The 23,830-nt window shown below is 43.4% G+C and overlaps 1 protein-coding gene across 1 annotated transcript in view; it reads left to right on the forward strand.

Moving 5' to 3' along the window:
- GRIN2A (glutamate ionotropic receptor NMDA type subunit 2A) overlaps positions 1-15,275 on the forward strand; it is a 176,728-nt gene extending 161,453 nt beyond the window's left edge. The window contains exon 13 of the mRNA XM_036310006.1: positions 3,857-15,275. Within this exon, the coding sequence (XP_036165899.1) occupies positions 3,857-5,647 (1,791 nt within the window). The 3' untranslated portion in view covers positions 5,648-15,275. The remainder of the gene's footprint in view (positions 1-3,856) is intronic.
- The last annotated feature ends 8,555 nt before the right edge of the window (positions 15,276-23,830 follow it).

Genomic DNA, 23,830 nt, shown 5'->3' on the forward strand with positions numbered 1-23,830 from the left:
AAAAACCTCGGAGATTCAGAAGGTACACATTAGCTTAGTGAGGAGGATTTATTTTCTCCATTCAATGGCACTGTAAACTTGAGTTTGGTGCAAATACGTATTTCTTAATTAGCTTGATGGCATCTAAACACACAGATTGCTTAAAAATAACAGTGTGTGTGCATATAGCTAGGTATGCCAACTTTAAGCTAATTCTCTCTGCCAATTACTAAAGGCTTTCCATATCCAAAGATTCTGGGATTATTATGGGCAAATGCATACTGTTGCATTTACTTATAAATCCTGCTTGTGTTTGGAAGAGCATTTCCTCTGTCTGAGATACCATTAAGGAAGCCAAGTTGATAGGATCATTATTATAAGAAATGAACTAAATCCCTCATTCCTGTTCCAAGCATCTTGAAGAATGGGAGTGTTGGTGGGGCGGGGGGAGAAGAGACGGAGCCCACAGGAGCAGCTGTTGTTGTGTTGTGCATTGACGGGCTGGAAGAGCTGGAATTTGAATATCAGCCTCCCTTCCCTAAACCAGAGTAGACCCCTCATCCCACAGGAGCACTGAAGGGACCTGTGTGCCCCCTTGAAACTCCCAGCAATCCTCACTCGTTCCCCCAACGGTTGCAGGGAACCCTACAACAGCAACTGCCCTCCCTCCTTCTCCCCAGATGAGATTTGTCTTTTAAAATAAGCACAGCCTGGTACGTGTGAATAAAAAGATCTCATCCTTAATGTACTTTTCTCATTCCGAGTTTACCTAATAAATCTCTCTCTCATTTATTAGGGGAACTCAGAATGGGCTTAGCCCCCGATGCTGTACCTAGAAGGGCTTCTGGGTTGCTAAAAAGTGCTCTTCCTTTTCTGGTCAAGGGCCAGCACACATTTTTTAAACTGGTCTGATGTGCATATGCACACACATGCCACCTTACATATATGCTTGCATACAGTGCTTTGCATACACCGAAGCAAAAGTGTCTTCAGTGTGTACACACCATCATTTCCTGTGAAATAAAACCTGCAGTGGGGAATTCCCAAGCAAAGAACCTACTTTCCTACAAATAGAAGATTACAAGGACACAATGAATTATGCCTCATGTGTAAATGAAAGCCTGGGCCATTGTCTCTAATCCTCGCCATATCCTATGAGGTTGAGTTGATCACACCCATCCTATGAATGGAGAAACCGAGTCCCGACAGGTTAGAATTGGACCCTCCTGTTCACTTACGTTTCCTTGAAACAACAGAGGTCTTCTCACTCCATCTCTCATGCCAGAAAAATAAGCATGAGAGAGAAACTTTTGTCTGTGTGTGTAGGGTTGGGTCTCCTGTTTTTGTCAGTGTCAGACACCTTTTCATCGGAAATTCACTTCTATCCCAAGGCAGGGTTTCTGCATAAAAGCCAGGTCTCTCCATCACCATTTCTCTTTTTAGCATATTGATTAGCCAGACAATAGACATAAAGTTATTGCGACACACAGACACACACATGCAACCCTCCTTGTGGGCTTGTCCCTTGGGGAGCTCCGATAATTTGAACCAATACAAACCTGAGATACATGCACGTGTGGAGCTGCCCAGGGAGAAGGCCAGAGCTCAAAGAAACCATTTATTTAACATCAGAACCAAGCTTCTCCCACAGCTGTGGCCTTTGTCTCCAACAACTTCCCAAACTGTGCCCTCTTGTCTGCAGGATGCCCTTAACGTTTGTTTTCTCTCTGAAATGCTTTCCCTCTCATGTAGAAAAAAATATTCACTGTCACCAGCACAAAGAACTGCCTCGGTTGTCTCCTGAGATGTAAGGAATGGGGGACACAGCAAAGCCAAGGACTCGGGAGAAGGAACCCAGGCACCTTCCCGATGAGCTTGGATGGGACAGCTGGAAACAGTGAAAAAGGCTTCCGGCTCGTCCAGACCTGGGATGAGCCCCCTGTGGGTTCAAGAGGGCACCCTAATTCCACAATCCATGAATTGCAGCCAGGATTATGAATAACAGAGAGGAGAACAGAAAGAGAGAACTCTGCAGGAAGGATAGAAACACAAGCCCTGGGATTTGGCTCCCGAGGAGGGGCTTGGCTGCTCACCTAAGCAGGAAGCCACAGTGGCTTTGGAGAACAAACCTTTGGTAGGAAAGGGTAGCAGGCCTTTCTTTGGCGCTCCCACAAAATGGGCAGTGCATGTTCATGCTGGTGTGAAAGGAGAGGAATGGTGACACAGGAAGGACAGATCAGGGGGAACAGAGCAGCTCAAAAATTTATAATAAGGAGGCGAGAGAAGCTCCTGGCAGGTGAACAGCCAGCCACACAGGACACAGAAAAGGAGACTAAAGACAAGGCTGCAGGAAGGTGGGGAAAGGGCACGGATGTCAGGGCCACGCAGCCCAGGGTTGAGTGTCAGAGAAAGAGAAGCTCAAACGCACAACCGTAGGTAGGCTTTTCTGTTGACCTCTCTTAGAAGGCTGGAGTGGAGACTGTCTCCAGAAAACTACAAGAAAAGTACAGCAGGCTCGCGGCTGTCACAGTTCCTTGAGCATCTCTGCGGGTGAAACTCGTCCCCACCATGGGGAACTGATGGAGCCACTATTATCACAGCCCACAGTTACTCACGTAGACTTTGCACAAGTCCATGCCAAAGTCAGCAGCAGCTGCCATGTTCGCTTTTACAGACCCCTTCTCAGGCTGGCTCCTCATCAGTCTTGGGAGGACCAGGTCAAATCCTGCAGGCTTGATATGATTGTTCCTTTTAGGTCTGGCTGCCAAAACTTTGGGAGCAGGAGTGGGGCAGGGGGGACCGCAAAACACAATGTCACCGATGCCCTCTTGCCTACTATTGCACATGAACCGAATTCTTCCCTGGAGTTACTATTAAGTAGAAGTAAAGAGCTATTTTTAAGAATGGAAGAAAGTGTAGTGGAAAACAAGAGACATATAGATGGACGTGCCTATATTTGAGCTCCCCAGGAGTCCATAAGTCCCTACATGGATTTAAATGCAGCACATTGTATCATCAGGACTCTCCACTGTCCCTCACAGCTAAAACCCAACTCTATGTTGAGCAAATTCACACACAAACAAACACACAAAGACTATATCGAGTGAAGTAAGAGAAAAGTTTGAGAGAGTGGCCCAAAAGGTTTGGCCTATGTCATGTTCTCTATCCCCTGGGTTCTACTTTTTTCTATGGTGGCTTCACTCTCAGGATAATGTCCCCACGTGGTGGCAAGACTAGTCCCCTGCGACTGCTACTTGTATCCTAGCATCTATGTCTATTCCTAAAAAAATTTTAAAAAATCTGATTCATCGCACATACTAATAGATTTCATGCCTATACTGAATCAGAAAGGATTTTCTGACTGACCTATTTGGGTCTCATGAGTTGAATGATAGCTTCAGTGTGTGGGTAGGGGTAATTCCCCAAAATAATAATAGGTTGTCCTTTAATGCCAACTTAGTTTGTTTGTCAATAGCTGATTCTCTGGTATCCAAACTCCAAAGATGATTCTGAGAAATTTTAATAAAAAGCATGAGTTGGTGATCTGGGTGTTCATAGGGTTGATTAAATACATGTCAATTTGGAGGCACTGATACCCTCATAGTTATATGAACATTCATTGATGCCTTTTCTCAAGCTTCATGTATGACTATTTGCAAAAGTGTTTAATAACTTTGAGCCAGAGAGAAAAGATAAGCCTGATACTTTGCCACTGGTCTCATCCATTAAGAAACATTATCAGGCTTCGTATTGGATTTTGCTATTTCTCCAGCGCTCCTACAAGAAGGCCATATCTCACCTTTGCAGATAGAGTTCAGGTGTGGAGTGGTTTCCTTTTCTTGCTGCTGATGATGGTGTGTTATGTCACTTCCCACAGGGCATTTACAGCTGCATTCACGGAGTGCACATTGAAGAAAAAAAGAAGTCTCCAGACTTCAACCTGACCGGCTCACAGAGCAACATGTTAAAATTCCTTCGGTCAGCCAAAAACATGTCCAACATGAACTCCTCAAGAATGGATTCTCCCAAAAGAGCTGCGGACCTTATCCAAAGAGGTTCCCTGATCATGGACATGGTTTCAGACAAGGGAAACTTGATATATTCAGACAACAGGTCCTTTCAGGGGAAAGACAGCATTTTTGGGGACAACATGAATGAACTCCAAACATTTGTGGCCAACAGGCACAAGGACAACCTCAATAACTATGTGTTCCAGGGTCAGCACCCTCTGACTCTCAATGAATCTAATCCTAACACAGTGGAGGTGGCCGTGAGCACAGAATCCAAAGGGAACTCCAGGCCCCGGCAGCTTTGGAAGAAATCCATGGACTCTCTACGCCAAGATTCAATGACCCAGAACCCAGTCTCCCAGAGGGAGGAGGGAACATTGGAGAATAGGACCCACTCCCTGAAGAGCCCCAGGTACCTTCCAGAGGAGGTGGCCCACTCAGACATTTCAGAAACTTCAAGTCGGGCCACGTGCCACAGGGAACCTGACAACAATAAGAGCCACAAGACCAAGGACAACTTCAAAAGGTCAATGGCCTCCAAGTATCCCAAGGACTGCAGCGAGGTCGAGCGCTCATACTTGAAAACCAAAGCGAGCTCCCCCAGGGACAAGATCTACACCATTGATGGTGAGAAGGAGCCCAGTTTCCACCTAGATCCCCCCCAGTTTGTTGAAAACATGGCCCTCCCCGAGAACATGGACTTCCCAGATGCCTACCAGGACCACAGTGAGAACTTTCGCAAGGGGGACTCCACGCTGCCCATGAACAGGAACCCTCTGCACAATGAAGATGGGCTTCCCAACAATGATCAGTATAAGCTCTACTCCAAGCACTTCACCTTGAAGGACAAGAGTTCCCCTCTCAGCGAGGGCAGCGACCGCTACAGGCAGAACTCCACACACTGCAGGAGCTGCCTTTCCAACCTGCCCACCTATTCAGGCCATTTCACCATGAGGTCACCGTTCAAGTGTGATGCCTGCCTACGGATGGGGAACCTCTACGACATTGATGAAGACCAGATGCTTCAGGAGACAGCGAATCCAGCCACCCAGGAGGAGGTCTACCAGCAGGACTGGGCACAGAACAACGCCCTCCAGTTCCAAAAGAACAAGCTAAGGATTAGCCGTCAGCATTCCTATGATAACATCCTCGACAAGCCTAGGGAGATAGACCTTAGCAGGCCCTCTCGGAGCATAAGCCTCAAGGACAGGGAACGGCTTCTGGAGGGAAATTTGTACGGGAGTCTTGTCAGTGTCCCCTCCAGCAAACTCTTGGGGAACAAAAGCTCCCTCTTCCCCCAGGGTCTGGAGGAGGGCAAGCGGAGCAAGTCTCTCTTGCCAGACCACACCTCCAATAACCCTTTCCTCCACTCCTATGGGGATGACCAACGCTTAGTCATTGGGAGATGCCCCTCGGACTCCTATAAACACTCGTTGCCATCCCAGACAATGAATGACAGCTATCTTCGATCCTCCTTGAGGTCAACGGCATCGTACTGTTCCAGGGACAGTAGAGGCCACAACGATGTGTATATTTCCGAGCATGTTATGCCTTATGCTGCAAATAAGAATAATACGTACTCTACCCCCAGGGTTTTGAATTCCTGCAGCAATAGACGTGTGTACAAGAAAATGCCTAGTATTGAATCTGATGTTTAAAACCTTCCATTAATGTTTTATCAATAGGGAAACATACGTAATGGCCAACAGTCTGGAGGGAAAATGTTGGATGTCCAATAGTGCCCTGCAAAGAGGAAGAGGATTTAGGAAGGTATTTTTTTTTTTGTTGGTTCTTTTGCACATGGCTCCATGCCATAGTCTTCCACTCAAGGAATCTTGTGAGGTGTGTGCTGAGAATAGCAGATACCAGATAGGTGAGTCCTTAACCAAAAATAATAAATCAAAGGGCAAGTCTCCTGGACGTGCCCACTAGGTATGTTGGCAATAATGATGCCTTGGATGCCAGAAGTGATGTTGTGATTTCCTATATTCCAAATTCCATTAAGCCAGTCCACCATGCAATTTTCTCATCATAAACACCTAACGGTTTCTCTAATACAGAATAAGCAATATGGTATGCATGTAAATCCGACACAGACCAAATAAAACAGTTAAGAATGCATCTGCATTGTAGCGAGATTGACATGTGCAAGAGATGAGGAAGTTTGGCTTTGTAACCATTTCAGCTGTTTTGTCATGCCTTCCATCACAGTCCAGGCCCAACCCCAGAACTCCAGGCTCCCCCAAAGAATAGCAAATCAGTGCGTTTCATGCTAACTCTGCTACTACCTTCATTAGAGTCCATTTCCAAGACACATCTGGAGTAAAAGGCCAGAAGGGCCCTCAGGCACAGAGCTATAAGAATCTCTTTGGATGTCCATTTGTGTGTTTCACAGACGCGCTCTCATCCTTGGCTTCTGGTCTTGTTCAGGACTGCATAAATTAAGACATTTATGTCTTCGATATCTAAGTGTGGATCTTCTGTCTATGACACAGCGGCCCTTATAGTTTATCCTGAAGACTCCTGTGTACGTAAGTTTGCATTTCCCCCCTTCTGGTGATGACTCAGGGTTGTATAGTATCTGTTATCCCTTTCCTTCCAGAGTAACCATAGCTCGTTCAGTCCCCAAACAGCCATGGTGGCTCTAATCAACTGTGTGTTGCTGTTTCCAGGGTTGTTAATGTGGTGGCAGGCACCAACAGCCATATGTGCGCTGTGATCTGTAAGAAGTACAATGCCATCTGTCTGCAGAAGGCTAGTGTGGTTTTCCGTTTATGTTTCTTACCGTCATGGAATTTAGTTGGACACTCATTTCCACCCCAGCCTCCTCAAATCAAAAGCCTTCAAAACATGAGAGACACTCCTGCATCTACCCTGAGCATCCTCCAAATTGTGGGTAAACATCAGTGGGACTAGCGAGTTCTCTCTTCTGAAATATTCACCCTGTCAGAGGCTAACGGTTTCATTGGCACCAACAGAGACAGATGAAAAATTTCTCAAAGCATTTGTCATTTCTGAGTCCCCTCCAGTATCTCATTCTTAATATACTCAAACCTGTGCATGTGTGATATGAAATGATACTTATCTAGCAGGATTGGAGGAGAAAGGGGAAACTTTATGCCTGGGAAGCTCTTAGCACCGTGCCTGGCACATGCAAAGTGCCTACATGAATAAATAAAGACAGTTGTTATGTTATGATACTTTATCAGACCAGAATTTTAATATTTAAATATTAAATACTATAAAGACCACAAACAAGAGTAAATATTTTATACAGTTTTAATCTAATAATTAATGTATTTTAAATACATTAATATCCCTGAAATATTTGGGAGAACTAGCCATCGCGTTTTTTTCAGAGTAACTCAGTGTGCTTTGGCGACATGCTGCAGAAACCCTAAGCTAATGTAGACTAGCTTAACAGTTGTTTCCTCCTGCATTTTGCTTTGGGTTCTTGGAAAAGGGAACAGAGTGGCAGGTTGAAAAGTTATCCTATTTCCTTTCTTCATGGTATGTTCTGTTTTGTAGGTAGTGTTTTCCTGTGAGTGGGCAGGTGCCAGAAATAACTCTCCTGGAGCTTGAGAATTCACTGAATGGCTCCATCTTTGGGGAAGTGTACCCGATTTACAATATTCCCAGAATGATGAAAGCTGGTTGCAATAAATTTCAGTCAGTGGTAGAGAGGCTGAGGAAGGCAATGGGTGAGAAGGTGTCCCATCAACCTTGCGGTAGAAAGGAGAAAAGGCTGACTAGACACTGATGACAAATGCACTGCAACACTGTATTTTATTCATGGATGTTGCACCTTTGCTGCCTCTAGACCCAACAATGGAAGAATGTATACTGTGAAGGATCTTGAATAGTCACCCCAATTTCTAATCTTAGGCATACCATTGATTGTCTTTTAGAACATTCTGCCTTTGCCCTTCCATTGCATTCCAGACCTGTCTTCCCCCAGCCAGGATTTCCCCACAAATTTGTCACGTCTTTGCATGACATGAATTAAAAAGTCTCCCCAGAATACAGAAAAGTGGTATGTCATCAATCCAAAGAGGCTTTGTCTTCCTCCGGTGTCCTCAAAACGCATGGGGCTGCCACTGTGATAGAGATCTCTAGGGGGAGTGCAAATTACACGTGGAAGGATTCCCTGGCCCCTAAAACCTTCTAATAACAGCATTATTTCTGCTATTAATCCCACGCTTCTCTGGATAAGAAACTAAAAGTGTGGCTTTTGGAAGAACCAACAGTACTGTAGTGTGCTAGAAAAAATATACCTCCTTTTATACCCATAGTTTCTCTAAAAGACAATCAGAATTGGATAGTATATAATAAATACCTAATTTCCCTCCTCCACTGATGCACTTAATCTTAATTGGGATGATCCCAAGCATAAGAAAATTGCCATAGATCAGATGGTCAATTTTTAAGTGACAGGCCATGTTGTGGAGCTATTCAGAGATAATCCACATCCAGTCAGTTCTTTGGAAAAAGAATATCAGAATATAACACCCAACTGTAAATGATGCCTACAATTTAGGAGGTGACAAGAATGAAATAGGAAGCCTTGAGCTTAGGCATTCATCCCCAAGGGTTCTGTGATCTTAGATGTGTTGATGCCAAGGAGCCAGAATCTCTGAATCCAACTTTGTGCCCAAGTTTCACCTGACTGCAGTCAGAGCTGGCATCGTAATGAAGTTTCATTAGCTCTACATGATTTTCTCCACTTGAGAGCACCCAACTGGTACGCCTGCACGCAAATGCTCATGCTCCTGCCCACACGTAACCAACTTAAAATATTCTGTGTTAGGAAGAGAGTCTTCTAATCTAGGGCATGAGTTCTGCTCTGGGAAACATGTGCACATCTGGAAAAGCGTGCTCCTTATCCTCACACACTGGGGTTGTGAGGTCACTTCCGGTAGCAGTGCTCTGAGAAGGCAAGTTCCTGATGGGTCTGTTTTTCTGCCAGTGGGGCTTCCATGAGAGGTGTGAGATGATAATCGCCCCACGCATTGCATCACTCTTGCATCCTATGCAAATGTCACCGCAGGATTTTGGCCAGCACCATGACCGAGTGTCTCCTGGCGTATACTTGGTTTCCTCCTGAACGCTGTTTCAGAGGGTGCCTGAGAAGGTTTCATACGTAGCTTTTCTGATGAAGGCATTAAAATTCACCCATTGCAGCAAAATCAGTCAAATCAATTCACGCTTCTTTTCAAGGGAGGGAAAAAAAAGAAAATTACACCTTGTTTACAAATGAAATAGCTTCACTTAAGTGGGACTCTAGCCAAGGCAGCTAATTAGTAAAAAGATCCACGGCCACCATACAGTCGCACACTGTTTACTCTATTTGACATTTCTTACCGCTGATGTGTATTTAATATTCTGCATCCTCCTCAGGAAATGACAAATGCCCTGAATTCTTTGCAAATAGAATTGCTAATGAAAAAGGAAAAAAAAAAAGTTGGTGTTAATTAAATGGTGATTAAAAATTTATCTTCTTTAAACCTAAAAAGTGCAGCTGTAATAATCAGTTGTCATATAAATAAATACCTCACACTGAAATCCCTTGCAGTTTGAGACCTAAATAAATACTAATGGGAGAAACCTAAATATCTCTCAGAAGAGCTGAATGTATTTGTTAACTGGATGCACATCCCATACTGTTTCTTTGTGCGTTGCTGTTGTGCATGAGGCCTTGGAAGGGGGACATGAGCTGTCTCTGCGAGAGAGCCTGTTTGTATTACCCATGGCTATAATAGACGTAATTGGACTTCAAGGTAAAAACACAAAATAAAACTGAGTAGGTGGAGTCTAAACTCATTGGTTGATATTTACTATGAGCTAGGGGTTCTCGATAAAGACAATTTCCATTCCAAAAGCAGTGTTTATTTTCACATGAGACAAAATGAGACATTTTGGGATACCCCCATCTTCTTTTGGTGAACAGGGTTGAAAGTGCTTAATGAGAGGTGTAGTGGGGTTTATACTTGAAAAGGTCTCCCAATATGCAGTTGCCCTGTACCCATTTTCTCCCTTTTCATTGTACTGTGTTCATACCTACTTGTACCAGATGAGGCCAGCTTGCCACTTGATAGAGATCGGAGATGATCAAATGCACTTATCTTGTGAATACAAATGCTTGTGTACACATGTATATACTATACATGCTTGATTTCTATAATTCACACGTAAGTGTATTATCCAAATAAAATTGTACATACTGTAAAGTTTATGTTAACAATTAAATGGTGGTGATGGTATTAACACATGGAAAACCCATTCTGGTTATTGATGGGATCATGTTTATGTAGACAGGGCACTATTTTTTTAAAAAAAATCTCAGTTCTAGGGAGGGTGGCAGAGCCAAGTGGGATTTGGATGCTGGTGTTCTTGACCCCTTCTTAAAAAATGTATCTAGAGTTAGAGGCATGGAGTATATTCTGCTCACATTTGCTTCTGAAGACAATGCTGATAAAGACATGAATGCGATTTCTGTAAAGTCATCAGAGGGCATTTTTTTCTGTTGAATTCCTTATTCTCTTCCCCCACCTGAACTCTTTCTGTGGGCAGAAGTACTCTCAGAAGAGTATCAGCTAAAGGTGCCTGCCCAGAAGGGCCTTAGACAAACATAACTGAAAGAAGTCACCAAGATTTGAGGCAAGGGGATGGGAGGTGAGAAAACTAAGAGGAAATGAAGTTCCCAAGGAGACAGTAATTTGTAGGATTGTCAAGGTGACAGTATCAGAGCCAGGTCTAGGACCCAAGGCTTCATGGCCCAGTTCCCAGCTTGGTCCTCTTGACCAGCTGACTCATGTCTAGGTTTCTCTTGAGGGCTCTCCTGAGGACCTGTGGGATAAGAGCCAGAGAGCCTTATAGAACTGACCCATCTTTCTTTGCCTCTTGCCTTATGCAGACCCAAACATCCCTCTTTGAATTTTAGTTTTCCTTCAAGCTCCCCAGCAATCCCTGCCTCAGAGTCCCGGAAAAGAGAATATCTTGTTTCAGGGACTTATTCCCTGGGAAGAGTCAATGAAGGATATAGTTTAAAACCTCAAACCAAAGATGTGAGCTGGCAGTGATCGCTGAGATGATAGAGTTCTCTTTCTTGTGAGCCACGGATGAGCAAAGGACACTGATCAGCTGATAGCACTTGACTGACACTGATCAGCTGATAGCACTTGACTGAGTGTCTAATCTCTCTTTAAGGCCAATTTGGGATTGAGGAGCCACAAAGGAAAAGAAAATTGTCTTTTCTAATAGTAGCTTATGGTCTAGAAATTCAGTTTCTTAATACAAAAGATAGCCAAGGACCCATGAAATGCAAACACAGAGTAGATGTAGAAACTAGAAATGGTAAATAAAATTCTTGCCAGGAAATCAAAATGTATTCTGATTCCATGATCAAACAAACATCTGTAAGTAACTTTGGAGGATACAGTTTGTGCTCCTGGGGATGCCTTGGTTACTTTAATCTTCAAAGATGGAAACCTAAGGGCATCTAACCAGGTGAATAAACTTGCCCTTCCACATTTTGCACAGACAGGCTTAGATCTGATTCCACTCGGCGCTCAAGCCCTTGCCAAATCATGCCTCCTTCCAGCTCTGCTTTCTGTCATGTGCTTCAAGGAAAGGTTGGAAAAAAAATCTCAAAGGATTAAAAAATAGATCATGATATAAAAAAGACTATTTCCTGAAAGCTTTCTTCTCTGGTTTTGTTTTTGACTTGTGAAAAATATTTTTGATAGTTCAGGGTATAAATGTATCAGGGAAGGGAGTAGGGAGAATTCCTTGTTGAGTCCCAAGTGCCTACTGTTTTGGCTGGTGAAGAGAACACACCAGGTGCCCTCAAGAGAAAATGGGGCAAGGTAATTTCAGGAAGATGGTGGGCGGATATGGAGCTTATTTTTTTTCTCTGTCCATCCTATTCTTGCATTACTGGAATGTTAGCTTCTTTGCTTATCCCAAGTACATGCCTTGAGTCAGAAGTTGAATTTGAAAATATTAAAATATATCCACGTTGAGTACAGACAATATTCCAGTCATATCCTAGGATGCGATTCTCAAAATAATCTTAGGGTGAAGTCTGGTTGCTCCCATTTTACAGATAAGGAAACCAAGGCTCAGGGCAATCTCAGCCTCATCAGTAACAAAAGCTTGCTAATAAATCCCGAATGTCCGGCATATTCTTGAAGTGCCTGATCTCCTCCAGAGAGGTCAGAATAGAAGTCAGAAAGAGAGATATGCTGTTCAGAGGTCCCCACAGCTCTCTCTTGAGTTTCAGCCTCTGTGGTGAGGAAGTTAGTCAGTGTCCACCCCTCATCACCTGGTTTGGGGTGCATTGAGAACTCCTGGGGATCTCAGATCTGTTCTCAGTCCCTTCTGAGACTTGAATGCCATTTGTGTCTCTCCCTTATATGCTTGTGCTTAGCATTTACTTTTCTGGTCCGTGGAGAGTTATTTTCTCTACTTAGCATGTGCCTAATCTTAAATATCCCCTTCCTTTTTTTTTTCTCAATAGACACCAGGGCTAATTCCATTAAACATATGCAAATAGTATTCTTTCACGTGTGTGGACGGACACACACATATGCACGTGCACACGCACACACGCTGCCTTGTGGCCCCCATTAAAGCTCTCATAACTAAACATTTTGACACATTTTCAAAAAGGCCATATTATTTACAAATGGACTGGCCCTTCTGTTTCCTCTAGATGTTTGGTTATTTTCACCAAGCAGACAGAATAAGGTTTGAGGTGTGACAGAGAATAGCAGATAGAGTTTTGCATAAATGATTAAGAGCTTGGTGGTCAGAATGACTGAGGGCCAACTAGTAAGACTGTTTTCCCTTCTTGTTCTGTTATTCCCCCCAAAAAAATCTTAGAGTTACTTTCCTAGTAACTGACATCACGATAACTATTGAATTAGCCAACGCTTGTTCAGTTTGTCTCTTTACAGAGTGTTGACTTTCGATATTTTCACTAGGCATTCTAGGAGTCCCGAATGATGTAGTGTTTAATGTATCGTGTAGGCAATGACACTGAGCCCATTCATTCTTTTTTTGCATGCCCCCTACCATGTTTTCAGCCACACTTGTCTCTCCTGGCACTTACATTTACTGTGAGGGGCAGCATACCAGGTCCATTTTATAGATGAGAAAACTGATCTGAGATCTGAAGGAATATTTTTCTAGAAGGTTCTGTGAATCAATCCCTCAGGATGGTCAATTAACCTCACGTAAGCACCCTTGTCCTCATCCCTGAGAAATTCTCCAGCTGTTTCAAACTGGCAGTAAAAAGTCTCAGGACAGAAAGGTTATTATATGATTTAATAGCTATTTGGAGGTCCTGCAGTTTGGTCTACAGGGCAAGACCATATCCTCCTAGGGATGTTGAGCTGTGTAGAATCCAGAACGCTCAAAAGAACAATTTGGCCAGTGATATATCTTCACCGGGGCCATATTTCAAAGCACACAGCTCTCCAGGGAGCAGAGACCAAATTGTTTAAAATGGAATCATTTCTCAGATTACATTCCTCAAATAAGATGTCAGCAGTATGCAGAAACAAGCAAGAGGTTATCACTCATAAATCCCTCTTATGCACCTTATCCATGAAACAATGTCTTTGCATTGTTGCAGTTCCAGAACATTCCTCATTAGCCATAACCCTGAGTCATAACCTCTTCCACTTAATTCTCCCTCACACCTTTGGGAAGGATTTAAGATGAGCCTTCAAAAGGATATTAACATGACATGTAACCAATACCACAGCTGCCTTTTAAATTAATAAGATTAATTGTTCTCTGGCAAACAAAAGTTTGTCTTTGGCATTTTAAATACTTCTCATTGATCTGACATTTTGCTGTTTTAAGCTTGTAAAGGGCTCAAATCAAAGACTATTGATAGCTGAACAAATAGAGAAGGTCCAGATTTGGTCAGTTTTTCCATGGAAAAACAATTTTAGCCCTTTGAATTCAATTAAGGTTTTTACATGAGCCATCTGAGGCATTGAATTGTTTCTATTCTCAGTTAACCTGATTCAAATAAATGAACAGTATTGACTTTTAGCCCTGTTTTATTTTTTAAAATTGTAAGTGTATTGGGTTTCTCTGAGGCCATGACCATGAAGGAAATGTTTAGAAATGAAAGCTTCAGACAACTATTTGGGGTCAAATTCTGATGCATTTGGGGGAGATGAACATGGCACTTGTAACGTTCATATTCCCCAAATTCTTGGCAAAGGATGTCAATTGCCTCTTTTTTTTTTCAAATAAGAGATAAGATGAAGAATAAGATTTTCATAGAAAATTTAATAAACTCCTCGATATAACTAGTTACATGGCCAGATGTGGCTCAGACACATTCCAAGCTGAAGAGTCCCCAAAGATTTACCAGTTATTTTTAACTATGAATCTTAATCTTGTTCATCCCCCTGCTAAAACAAAGTGGAAAGCATTTATTTGCCAAATGATGTAGTCAGGACAATTCAATGGTGTTGATCATGAAGGAATGTTTGTGCGTATGTGTTTACGTGTTTAATATATATTTCAAGCTGAATATTCAGAAAGAATTTGGTAAGCTAATTTGGTGGCTTGAATGAGAAGTAGGTCACTAAAATAACAAATAATGTCCTTTTACGCAGAAGCAGAGGGTAAACTATTCATCGTTCACTCATGTTAGAAGACTTACTGGGTAAGACAGAAGCTGGTCATTACACACAAGCAAGAAATTGAATGGTGCACCTTCGAAGGTCCATATCTGAGTCTATTTTAACCCAACATGCATGGGATTGAGCTCCATAGAGAGGGTTTCCATTCACAGCCACATTCAAACACAGTCCAAACCCCACATCAGAGCTGGCTCGATCTCTTGTACGGCGGAGCCCAAAGCAAGCTGTGTGCTCTACTCAGTGGTTTCCATTTGGGGATAGATGTTCATGTACCAATCACAGCAGCTTCTACCTGTCATATTTTAATCCACTGCATGAGGAAGTGCTACTAACTGTATTAAATATTTCCAAGCATAGCTACTAAATTACACGTTTGCTTAACACCTTTCTACGATAGAGGAAGTATATACGTACTATGGTTGTCTTCTTGTAGTTATGTCTTTTATTTTTGTTCAACGTGTTATCAACCTGTTTTAAGGAATGGGGTTTGAAATGTGTGTGCAAACTGATCTGTAAATAACTCACAAGGCAATGAAAGTGCCCGGTCCTATGGTGTAAAAATGTAAATACAGGAAAATTTCATTTTTCTAATAAAGATAATTTCTGCCGATTGATATGAAAATGAGAAACGGATTTGTGGTCTTTGTTGTCATCGTTGCTGCCCTGGTGGGCATCACTGATGTTGCAGGCAGGCTTATTATTATTGCAAAGGGGAAGTAGCTTGATTTCCCGCCTTTGTGCACTGGAGGGGTATAGGGGGAAGTGTGGAATTGGGAAGAATCCATGGTTTGGCTTCAGGATTTTAGCTGCATTCTTTACTAATGTCCCTTATCAGGGCCTCAACTTCCTGTGCAGGTCCCACACTTGCAGTCTCAACTCTGGATAATGGTGAACTTTGCCAAGCACTGTGAATTGTGGGAAAAAGTGATGGTTAAAGACTTCTCCTTTTTGTGTTCCAGGAAACAACGTGTACTGCAGAGAACCACCCTTCTTTATGTGACTTAGATATGACTCATGGATGTCCGTCCCTCTTGTTTACCAAGGCCACACATAGACCCCTCTCAAATTCCCTTCCTTTGCCTCACAAAGGATTTGCTGAGCTTCTTGTCCCCACTGATGATTGGAAACAGAATGTTTGTTGACTGAACTTTGGTTAAGCTTCTGTCCTTCTCCTGGGTCCCTGACTCTGGCCCACCTTCAGCCTGAGCAGGCACACAACCTCTCCTTAACAGCCCCTCCTGGGGATGGGCTGGCTTCAGAGTCTCTGATCTGTTGTCCAATCATGCTACTCCCATTCATCTCACTTCCTCACACCCTATTCTTTCTATCTGTTTGCTCCTCCCTATAAAAAAAACTCTTCTCGCCTAACCCTTAAGCTGCTCGCAGATCTATGTTCAGAGCATTCTCCCTTTTCCAATAGTCCTTCTCCCTTATTGCTGTAGCCCCTTTCTTCCCCCTGGAGATAAATTTTCTGAACAACTTCACACCTTACTAAAGCCAGATTTAATTTTTATTTGACAGCCCCCAGATCAAAGGACAGTTCTAAAACCAAAATATGACCATGTTTACTCCACCTCTCCTTCACTTAAAGCCTTTGGCTTAAAACAATGACCCACAGGCCAAGTTCAAGTTCCATGGCCCAGCACACAGAGATGTTCCAGTCCCTGCCATGCCCCTGTCTACCATGTGCCTTATGCCATGTCAGAGACCTTTCTGCTCTTCTGCAAAGAAAGACACCATCTGCTCTCATTTTCCCGTGCTTCACTCACGCTCTTCTTCCCTCCAGGAATGCTGGTCTCCTCCTCTCCTCTTCAAAGTTAGTCCTCCTTGCTGAAACCGGTTTGGCTCAGTGGATAGAGCGTCGGCCTGCAGACTGAAAGGTCCCAGGTTCAATTCCGGTCAAGGGCATGTACCTGGGTTGCGGGCACATCCCCAGTGGGAGATGTGTAGGAGGCAGCTGATCGATGTTTCTCTCTCATCGATGTTTCTAACTCTCTATCTCTCTCCCTTCCTCTCTGTAAAAAATCAATAAAATATATTAAAAAAAAAAAGTTAGTCCTCCTCCAAGATGTGTTGTCAGTAGAAACCCCTTCTTAGTTTTTCCAAGCTCTTCCCAGCAGCAGAGTTAACAGCTGGCTGATCCAGGCGTTGGCAGGTTTTACTATATTTTTCATGTGTGCTACCTCTCCTTGGAATGTGAGCTTTTCCAGGCAAGGGCCATGTCATTTTTCACATTTGAATCCCAGCACCCCACCCAGCATCTGACACAGCGAGGGCACTTACTAAACATTTGTGGGTGAGTAGAAGGATGGCTAGTTGGGAGAGTGGCTAGCTGATGGGTGGGTGCATGGCTGGATGGGCAGATAGATGAAGTCCTTTGGAATCTGTTCTTGATTTACCTCACTCTCTACTATATCTACACTATCTCATCCAGTCCTTTGACTTTAAATGCCACTGACTATCCCCAAATTTCTTTATTTGGGTCTAACCTCCCTTGTAAACTCTGGACTCACATATATGTGAGCTCACATACATATTAATATTTTATAACTCCACCTAGAGATGTTAAAGACATCCAAAACCTAAAATGTCTTAAAAAGTACTCTGGACCGCCCTACAACATACACAGAAGTCAGAGAGTTCTCTATCTTAGGAAATGGTACTACAACTGACATGCTTTCTCAGGCCAAAAACCTATTGGTCATCCTTCACTCCTCTTCCCCACTCACATCCAATCCAATGGCCAGCTTAGTCTGGATGATCTTTAAAATTCATCCAGGATCCATCTGCTTCTCATCGTGTCCACCACTGTCACCCCAGCCCCTGACCTCCCATCTATACTGCAATAGCTTTCTAACCCTCCACCTAGCTTTTCCGCTTGTCTTCATGTCTGTCCGTTCTCCAGACAGAAGCCAGGGTCATCTTTTCAAGACGTTAATTAGATCATATCCCTCAACTTCTCTCAAGCTTTCAATGCCTTTCCATTACAATCGAAATAAAATAAAAATTCTTCCCATTCTAACTTCATGTCCCTAACTCATATTACAGTACACTCTCCAAGAAAAAAGGATACATTTTCCCTTTTCTCTTGCCTCATTCCCTGTCTTTTGAGCCTTTTCTCATCCCCAGCCTCCTTCTCTCTCTCTCTCTCTCTCTCTCTCTCTCTCTCTCTCTCTCTCCTCTCCTCTCCCTCTCCCTCTCCCTCTCCCTCTCCCTCTCCCTCTCCCTCTCCCTCTCCCTCTCCCTCTCCTAAAGATGGGCCATTTCCAACACATTTTCTATTAACTGAAGTGGCACTAAATACCATCGCTGCTATGAAACTAATCGGCAATTTGTGAGATGCTTTTACATCCATGTAGCCCCATTTGGGGGGCATAATTATTTCCTAATTAGGAGATATTTGTAGTTGGGACTTGAGACATTTGCTTCTGCCAGTGACATGGTTATCCAGAATAGTTCAATTTATTTATTTATTTATTTTGCTCCCCCAAGATTCTGCTGGCTGAAGCCAGATAGCCAGACAGCCAAGCAAATTTAATTCACAGGCAGTTATGGTCTCATGAGAGAGAAAATCTCTGACTTACCAGTCAAATTTGCTATAATTCTGAGGATAAAATAAAAAAAAAATGTTTCTCTTAGAAGACTGTAGTCTTCTGCTAGAAATGGACCGATTGGGATCATTTACCTTCTTTTCTAAGAACGCTGATGAAATTTGTCAAAGTTCATTAAATTAACCCATTTTTGTAAAGAGCCCTTTAGAAAACTTTAGAACACTTCTATGTGGCAGGGATTATAATCTCCCTTTTATATATTTGGAAACCAAGAGTCAGAGAGTTGAAGTGGTTCAGGCCCTTGTGAAGCAGGAGTCAGGGTGAGCGTGGGTCAGCTGGAATCCACATCCCGTGATCTTTTATTTCTAGTTCTATGCTCAGTGTTACCTAGGTTCCAATAGAGCAGCAGTTCTCAACCTGTGGGTCACGACCCCTTTGGCGGTTGAACGATCCTTTCACAGAGGCACCTAAGACCATCCTGCATATCAGATATTTACATTACGATTCATAACAGTAGCAACATTACAGTTATGAAGTAGCAACGAAAATAACTTTATGGTTGGGTCACAACATGAGGAACTGTATTTAAAGGGCCAGAAGGTTGAGAACCACTGCAATAGAGTAAGGCAGGTACGTCCTCTGTGTCCCTAATCCCTTATCCACTGTAAATGCTCCATTCATATTTTTAAATAAACATGTAGCAGAAAGAGGAGCCAGAATGTCTTAGGTTCTTGACCACATCCTAGCTTTGTGAACTTTGGCTAGTCTCTCCAAACCTCTGATCCTTCTCATAGTCTTCTCATGCATATCTGTAAAATGAGAATTTTCAGCTCCAACTCTTCCCTCTTCATAGGCTTGTGCAGAGGCATGGTTGACCATACAATACAAAAGATAACTCTGTTTGCACTTTTTTTAGTTCCAAAATGTAGAAGTTGTACTCAGGGTATCCTATCTAATAATAGACAAAGATTGAAATTAAATTAACCATACCTCCACTACGCTTCCCATTGGCTAATCAGTGAGATATGCAAATTACCTACAAACCAAGATGGCAGCCATGCAGCTGAAGCGAGCAGGAGGCTTGCTTGCTCCAGTGATGGAGGAAGCCAAGCTTCTTCCCTGCTGTGGCCGGGCTCTGAGCTTCACTCTAAGCAACAAAGTTGCAATTATAGAAGCTAAACAAACCCCAGATACCTGCTTTCAGCTGGCTGTGGCCTCGGAGCTGGAGCAGCAACAAAATTTCAATTATAGAAGGTAAATAAATCCCAGAATAAAAGAAAAAAGAAAAAAAAGGAGAGGCTGGGAGCTTCAGTCACCGGCCAGCCTGAAAACGGCCCTCAACCCCTCATCCAGACTGGCCAGGCACCCCAGTGGGGACCCCCACCCTGAAGGGGGTATGACCAGTTGCAAACAGCCATCAGTCCCTCACCCAGGCTGACCAGGCACCCCAGCGGGACCCCCACCCTGATTCGGGACACCCTTCAGGGCAAACCAGCCGGCCCCCACCCATGCACCAGGCCTCTATCTGACCCTAACAGCAGAAAGACTGAGAATAACTGGTCACTATGACACACACTGACTACCAGGGGGCAGACGCTCAATGCAGGAGCTGCCCTCTGGTGGTCAGTGAGCTCCCACATGGCTGATGGCTGCCAGTACAGGGGTGGTGGTGGGAGCCTCTCCCGCCTCCTCAGCAGCGCTAAGGATGTCTGACTGCAGCTTAGGTCTACTCCCCGCTGGCAAGTGGACATCCCCCAAGGGCTGCTGGGCTGACAGAGGGATGTCTGATTGCCAGCTTAGGCCCAATCCCCCAGGGAGCAGGCCTAAGCCAACAGGTGGTCATCCCCCGAGGGGTCCCAGACTGCGAGAAGGCACAGGCCAGGCTGAGGGACCACTTACCTCCCCCCCATCCCGAGTGCACAAATTTTTGTGCACCGGGCTTCTAGTAGTCAAAGAAAAACAACTGCCTTATGAAACGGCAGGAAGTTCATGACATCTGCCCCCAGGTGTGCTGGGAACAGAGGCTGTCTTTCCCTGGATGTGAATGGTCCATGAATTAGAGATCATGGTTTAGGCCTTTCCCTAAAGAAACAGAAAGTCACCCAGGATTATTTTCCTGAGCTCTCCGTGGTGCTGAAAGTTGCATGGAAGTACTAGTAGGTGCAAAGCCTTCACTACTCTCCTAAAACAGGAGGTAGAATCTAGGTCCACTTTTTTTATTTTTATTAGGTTTACATTTTTGCCTCCAGAATATCCAAAATGCTAAAATTTCTGAGGATGCATATGCAAAGACTGATGCACTTGGTTCAGCAAAAACTTCTATTGGGGCTGCGTGCTGGCAGAAGCCAGGAGCAGACTGTGCTGTGACTTTCCATTTGAAAGTCTTTATCTTCTCTTGAGGAAGTGTCCGACTCTCTCCCATTTCCCACCCCCCGCTGACATGCCAGGGTGTCTCAGAAGTTTTCTCCTTCTCTTGCCTCCCTCTCAATCTGTCTCTGAGAAAGAAAGAGCAGCCTGGCCCTACCTAACTCAGCAGCACTGCAGGCAGCCCTGTGTTCCAAATGTCAGCCTCCTCCTCCTGCATTTCTTCCTAAGCAGATAAGAAACTCTGGTCATCCTTTCAGAGGCTTGGGCCCCAGGACCTGGTGGCATCAGCTTTTCTCACTGCTTTTGTTAAGTTTGATTGTTTGGGGCCTTTAATGAAAACAGAATCCAAGGAATAAGAATATGCAGCAATAAAAAGAAGGAAGAGAAGGTTATCCCCTATTAACCAGCACCTGGATCCCACTCTCTGCCCCCATCACTGAGCACAATGAAGAACAAGCCCATGGACTCCTACCTGGAAAGTTAAAATGCTGTGGCTGAAGAAGATGATTATCTGTGGCCCCTATAGCATGCTCAGAGGAATACAAAGAAGTCGGGGCCTATTCTGGCTCATGGACCCATAGAATATTTGACTGACTTCAAGATGTACAAACACCAGCAGAACAATAAATATGGTGACAAGGGAGCTATTTCAGTGCAATCAATATTCATAAGAGGCTTTATAATAATCCTCTATGATAGATTAAACCACATTTGACACCTTCCTGAATCCTCTCCCATCATCTTAACAACTCACCTTCCATCAAAAGCTGCAGCGGAGGACATGTGAGTATTGGTATTGCCTTCAGACCTTGAAAGCATTTCACTGATTTGGGGCATTTTTGATATTTGGCAATAAAAAATAAAGCTCAGGATCATCAAGCTCCCATTTATTCATCAAAGATAAGGTAAGTAAAAATAATAACACAGAAACTCATTTTCAGCTGCTTCTTGCATATCTTGAAGGCACTCCAAACTCAACATATTCAAAACAAAATGTACCCTTCTCCTCCTGCTACCAGCACTTGCGTCTCTTCTTTCCTACCTCAGAGGAGAGCATCATAGGCTTCCACCCACCAGGCCAAAATCCTCAGTCTTTTTGACTCCTCTCTCTCCCTCCCTCCCCCAGTTTTGGTGAATTTCCCTGTCTGAATCCTCCTACGTGCCTCCTGCTTTCCATCCCCACTGCTGGATTGCCATCTCTCATCTCCTCCCACATGGATTATTGTAACAGTCTGGTGATAGGTCTCCCTGCAGCCGATATTGACTGACCTTTCTTTCCCCATATACCTGCCCCAGTCATTGTGCTAAAGTAAAATTAGGATCATGATATCCCCAACTGAGAGTCTTTTAATGGCTCCCCATTGACTACAGTAAAGATCAAAATATTTGACATGCCTGACAAGGATTTTTTGGTCTGTTCTTGCTGTCACTGATTCTCTAACCTCACCTCCCACACCTTTCTTGCACTTAGATGCTGATCCAGCAAAAGTAAACCTTTGTAACCTCCCAAGTGGGTCCTTAAAAAATACTGTTTTCTCTTCATGAATATCCTTTATTTAAAACAGAGTTATCTTTTAAGTCCTGACTCACCTCTGTGGGTTCTTTCTTGGGTTTCCCCAAATAGAGTTAGTGGCTCCATTTTATGAGCTCCTGTGACTTTTTGGACACTTTTTCAGTGTAGCGTGTTATTTGTCCCTTTAATATATCTACTTTCCCCTACTGTGAAGTTTCCTATAAAGATAATGGTCTATGTGACCCGACTGGCACATGAAAAGATGTTCAACACCATAATCTTCAGAGAAATGCAAAACAAACACAATGAGATATCACTTCACAACTGTTAGAATGGCTATTATTTTTAATAAACAAAAGATTATAAATGCTGGTGAGGATGTGGAAGAAAGGGAACTCTGTTACACTGTGGTGGGCATGTGAATTGGTAGTCATTATGGAAAACAGTAGTATGTAGTTTCCTCAAAATTAAAAACAGAACTACCATATGACCCAGCAATCCCACTTCTGGGTAAATATCCAAAGGAATTGAAATCAGGACCGTGAAGAGATACTTGCACTCCCATATTCACTTCAGCATTATGCACAATAGCTAAGATATGAGAACAACCTAAATGTCTGTCAGTAAATGAATGGTTAAAGATAAGGTGGTATATATACAGACAATGGAATATTACTCGTTCTTAAAAAAGGGAGCAACTACTGCCATTTGTTACCACGTGGATGGGCCTGGAGGACATTATGCTAAGTGAAATAGAAACAGAGACAAATACTGCATGATCTCACTTACATGTGGAATCTCAAATAATCAAAGGCATAGAAGCAGAGAGTATAATGGTGGCTACCAGGAGTATGGTGGGTTAGGGATGGGGAGTGGGGAGATATTGGTCAAAGGACACAAAGTTTTAGTTATGCAAGATAAATCAGTTCTGAAGACCTATACAGCATAGAGTCTATAGCTAAAAAATATTGTATTGAACACTTAAACTTTCTAAAAGGGTAGACTTTATGTTAACAACAACAACAATAACAACAGTAATAGTGGCAGGAGACTTTGGGAAGTCATGGATATATCTATGGCCTTGGTGGTCATGATGGTTTCATGCATGTATACTTATCCCCACACTCATCCAGTTTTATACATTAAATATATACAGCTCTTTACATGTCAGTCACATCTCAATAAAGTGGTTTTAAAAAAAATAATGAGCTGTGTGGGGCACAGGAAAATGATTGAGTTAAAGATAATTTGGGCCCTAACCGGTTTGGCTCAGTGGATAGAGCATTGGCCTGCAGACTAAAGGGCCCCAGGTTCGATTCTGGTCAAGGGCATGTACCTTGGTTGCAGTCACATCCCCAGTAGGGGGTGTGCAGGAGGCAGCTGATTGATGTTTCTCTTTCATCGATGTTTCTAACTCTCTATCCCTCTCCTTTCCTCTCTGTAAAAAATTAATAAAATATATTTTAAAAAGATAATTTGGGAGTCACCAAGACACAGATTATAATTAAAACCATGGATGTAAATAAGAACACCTGAGAGAATATGCTGGGTTTGTGCTGTGTTAACTTCCCACTTAAGATGGGCCACAAGAGATATGGGGGAGCTTTGGAGGGAGAAAGCAGTCATTTGTTTCTATGCTTGGAAGGTCAGGGTAGCACATACATGTTGCTATTTACCTGCTGGCCCACTCATTGGGGTGGGGCCAACTGCTCCACTTCCCCTTGGGTCTCCCTTCAGCTTCTC

This window comes from Myotis myotis, unplaced genomic scaffold, assembly GCF_014108235.1.
Source record: "Myotis myotis isolate mMyoMyo1 unplaced genomic scaffold, mMyoMyo1.p scaffold_m19_p_5, whole genome shotgun sequence".
Taxonomy (NCBI): Eukaryota; Metazoa; Chordata; class Mammalia; order Chiroptera; family Vespertilionidae; genus Myotis; species Myotis myotis.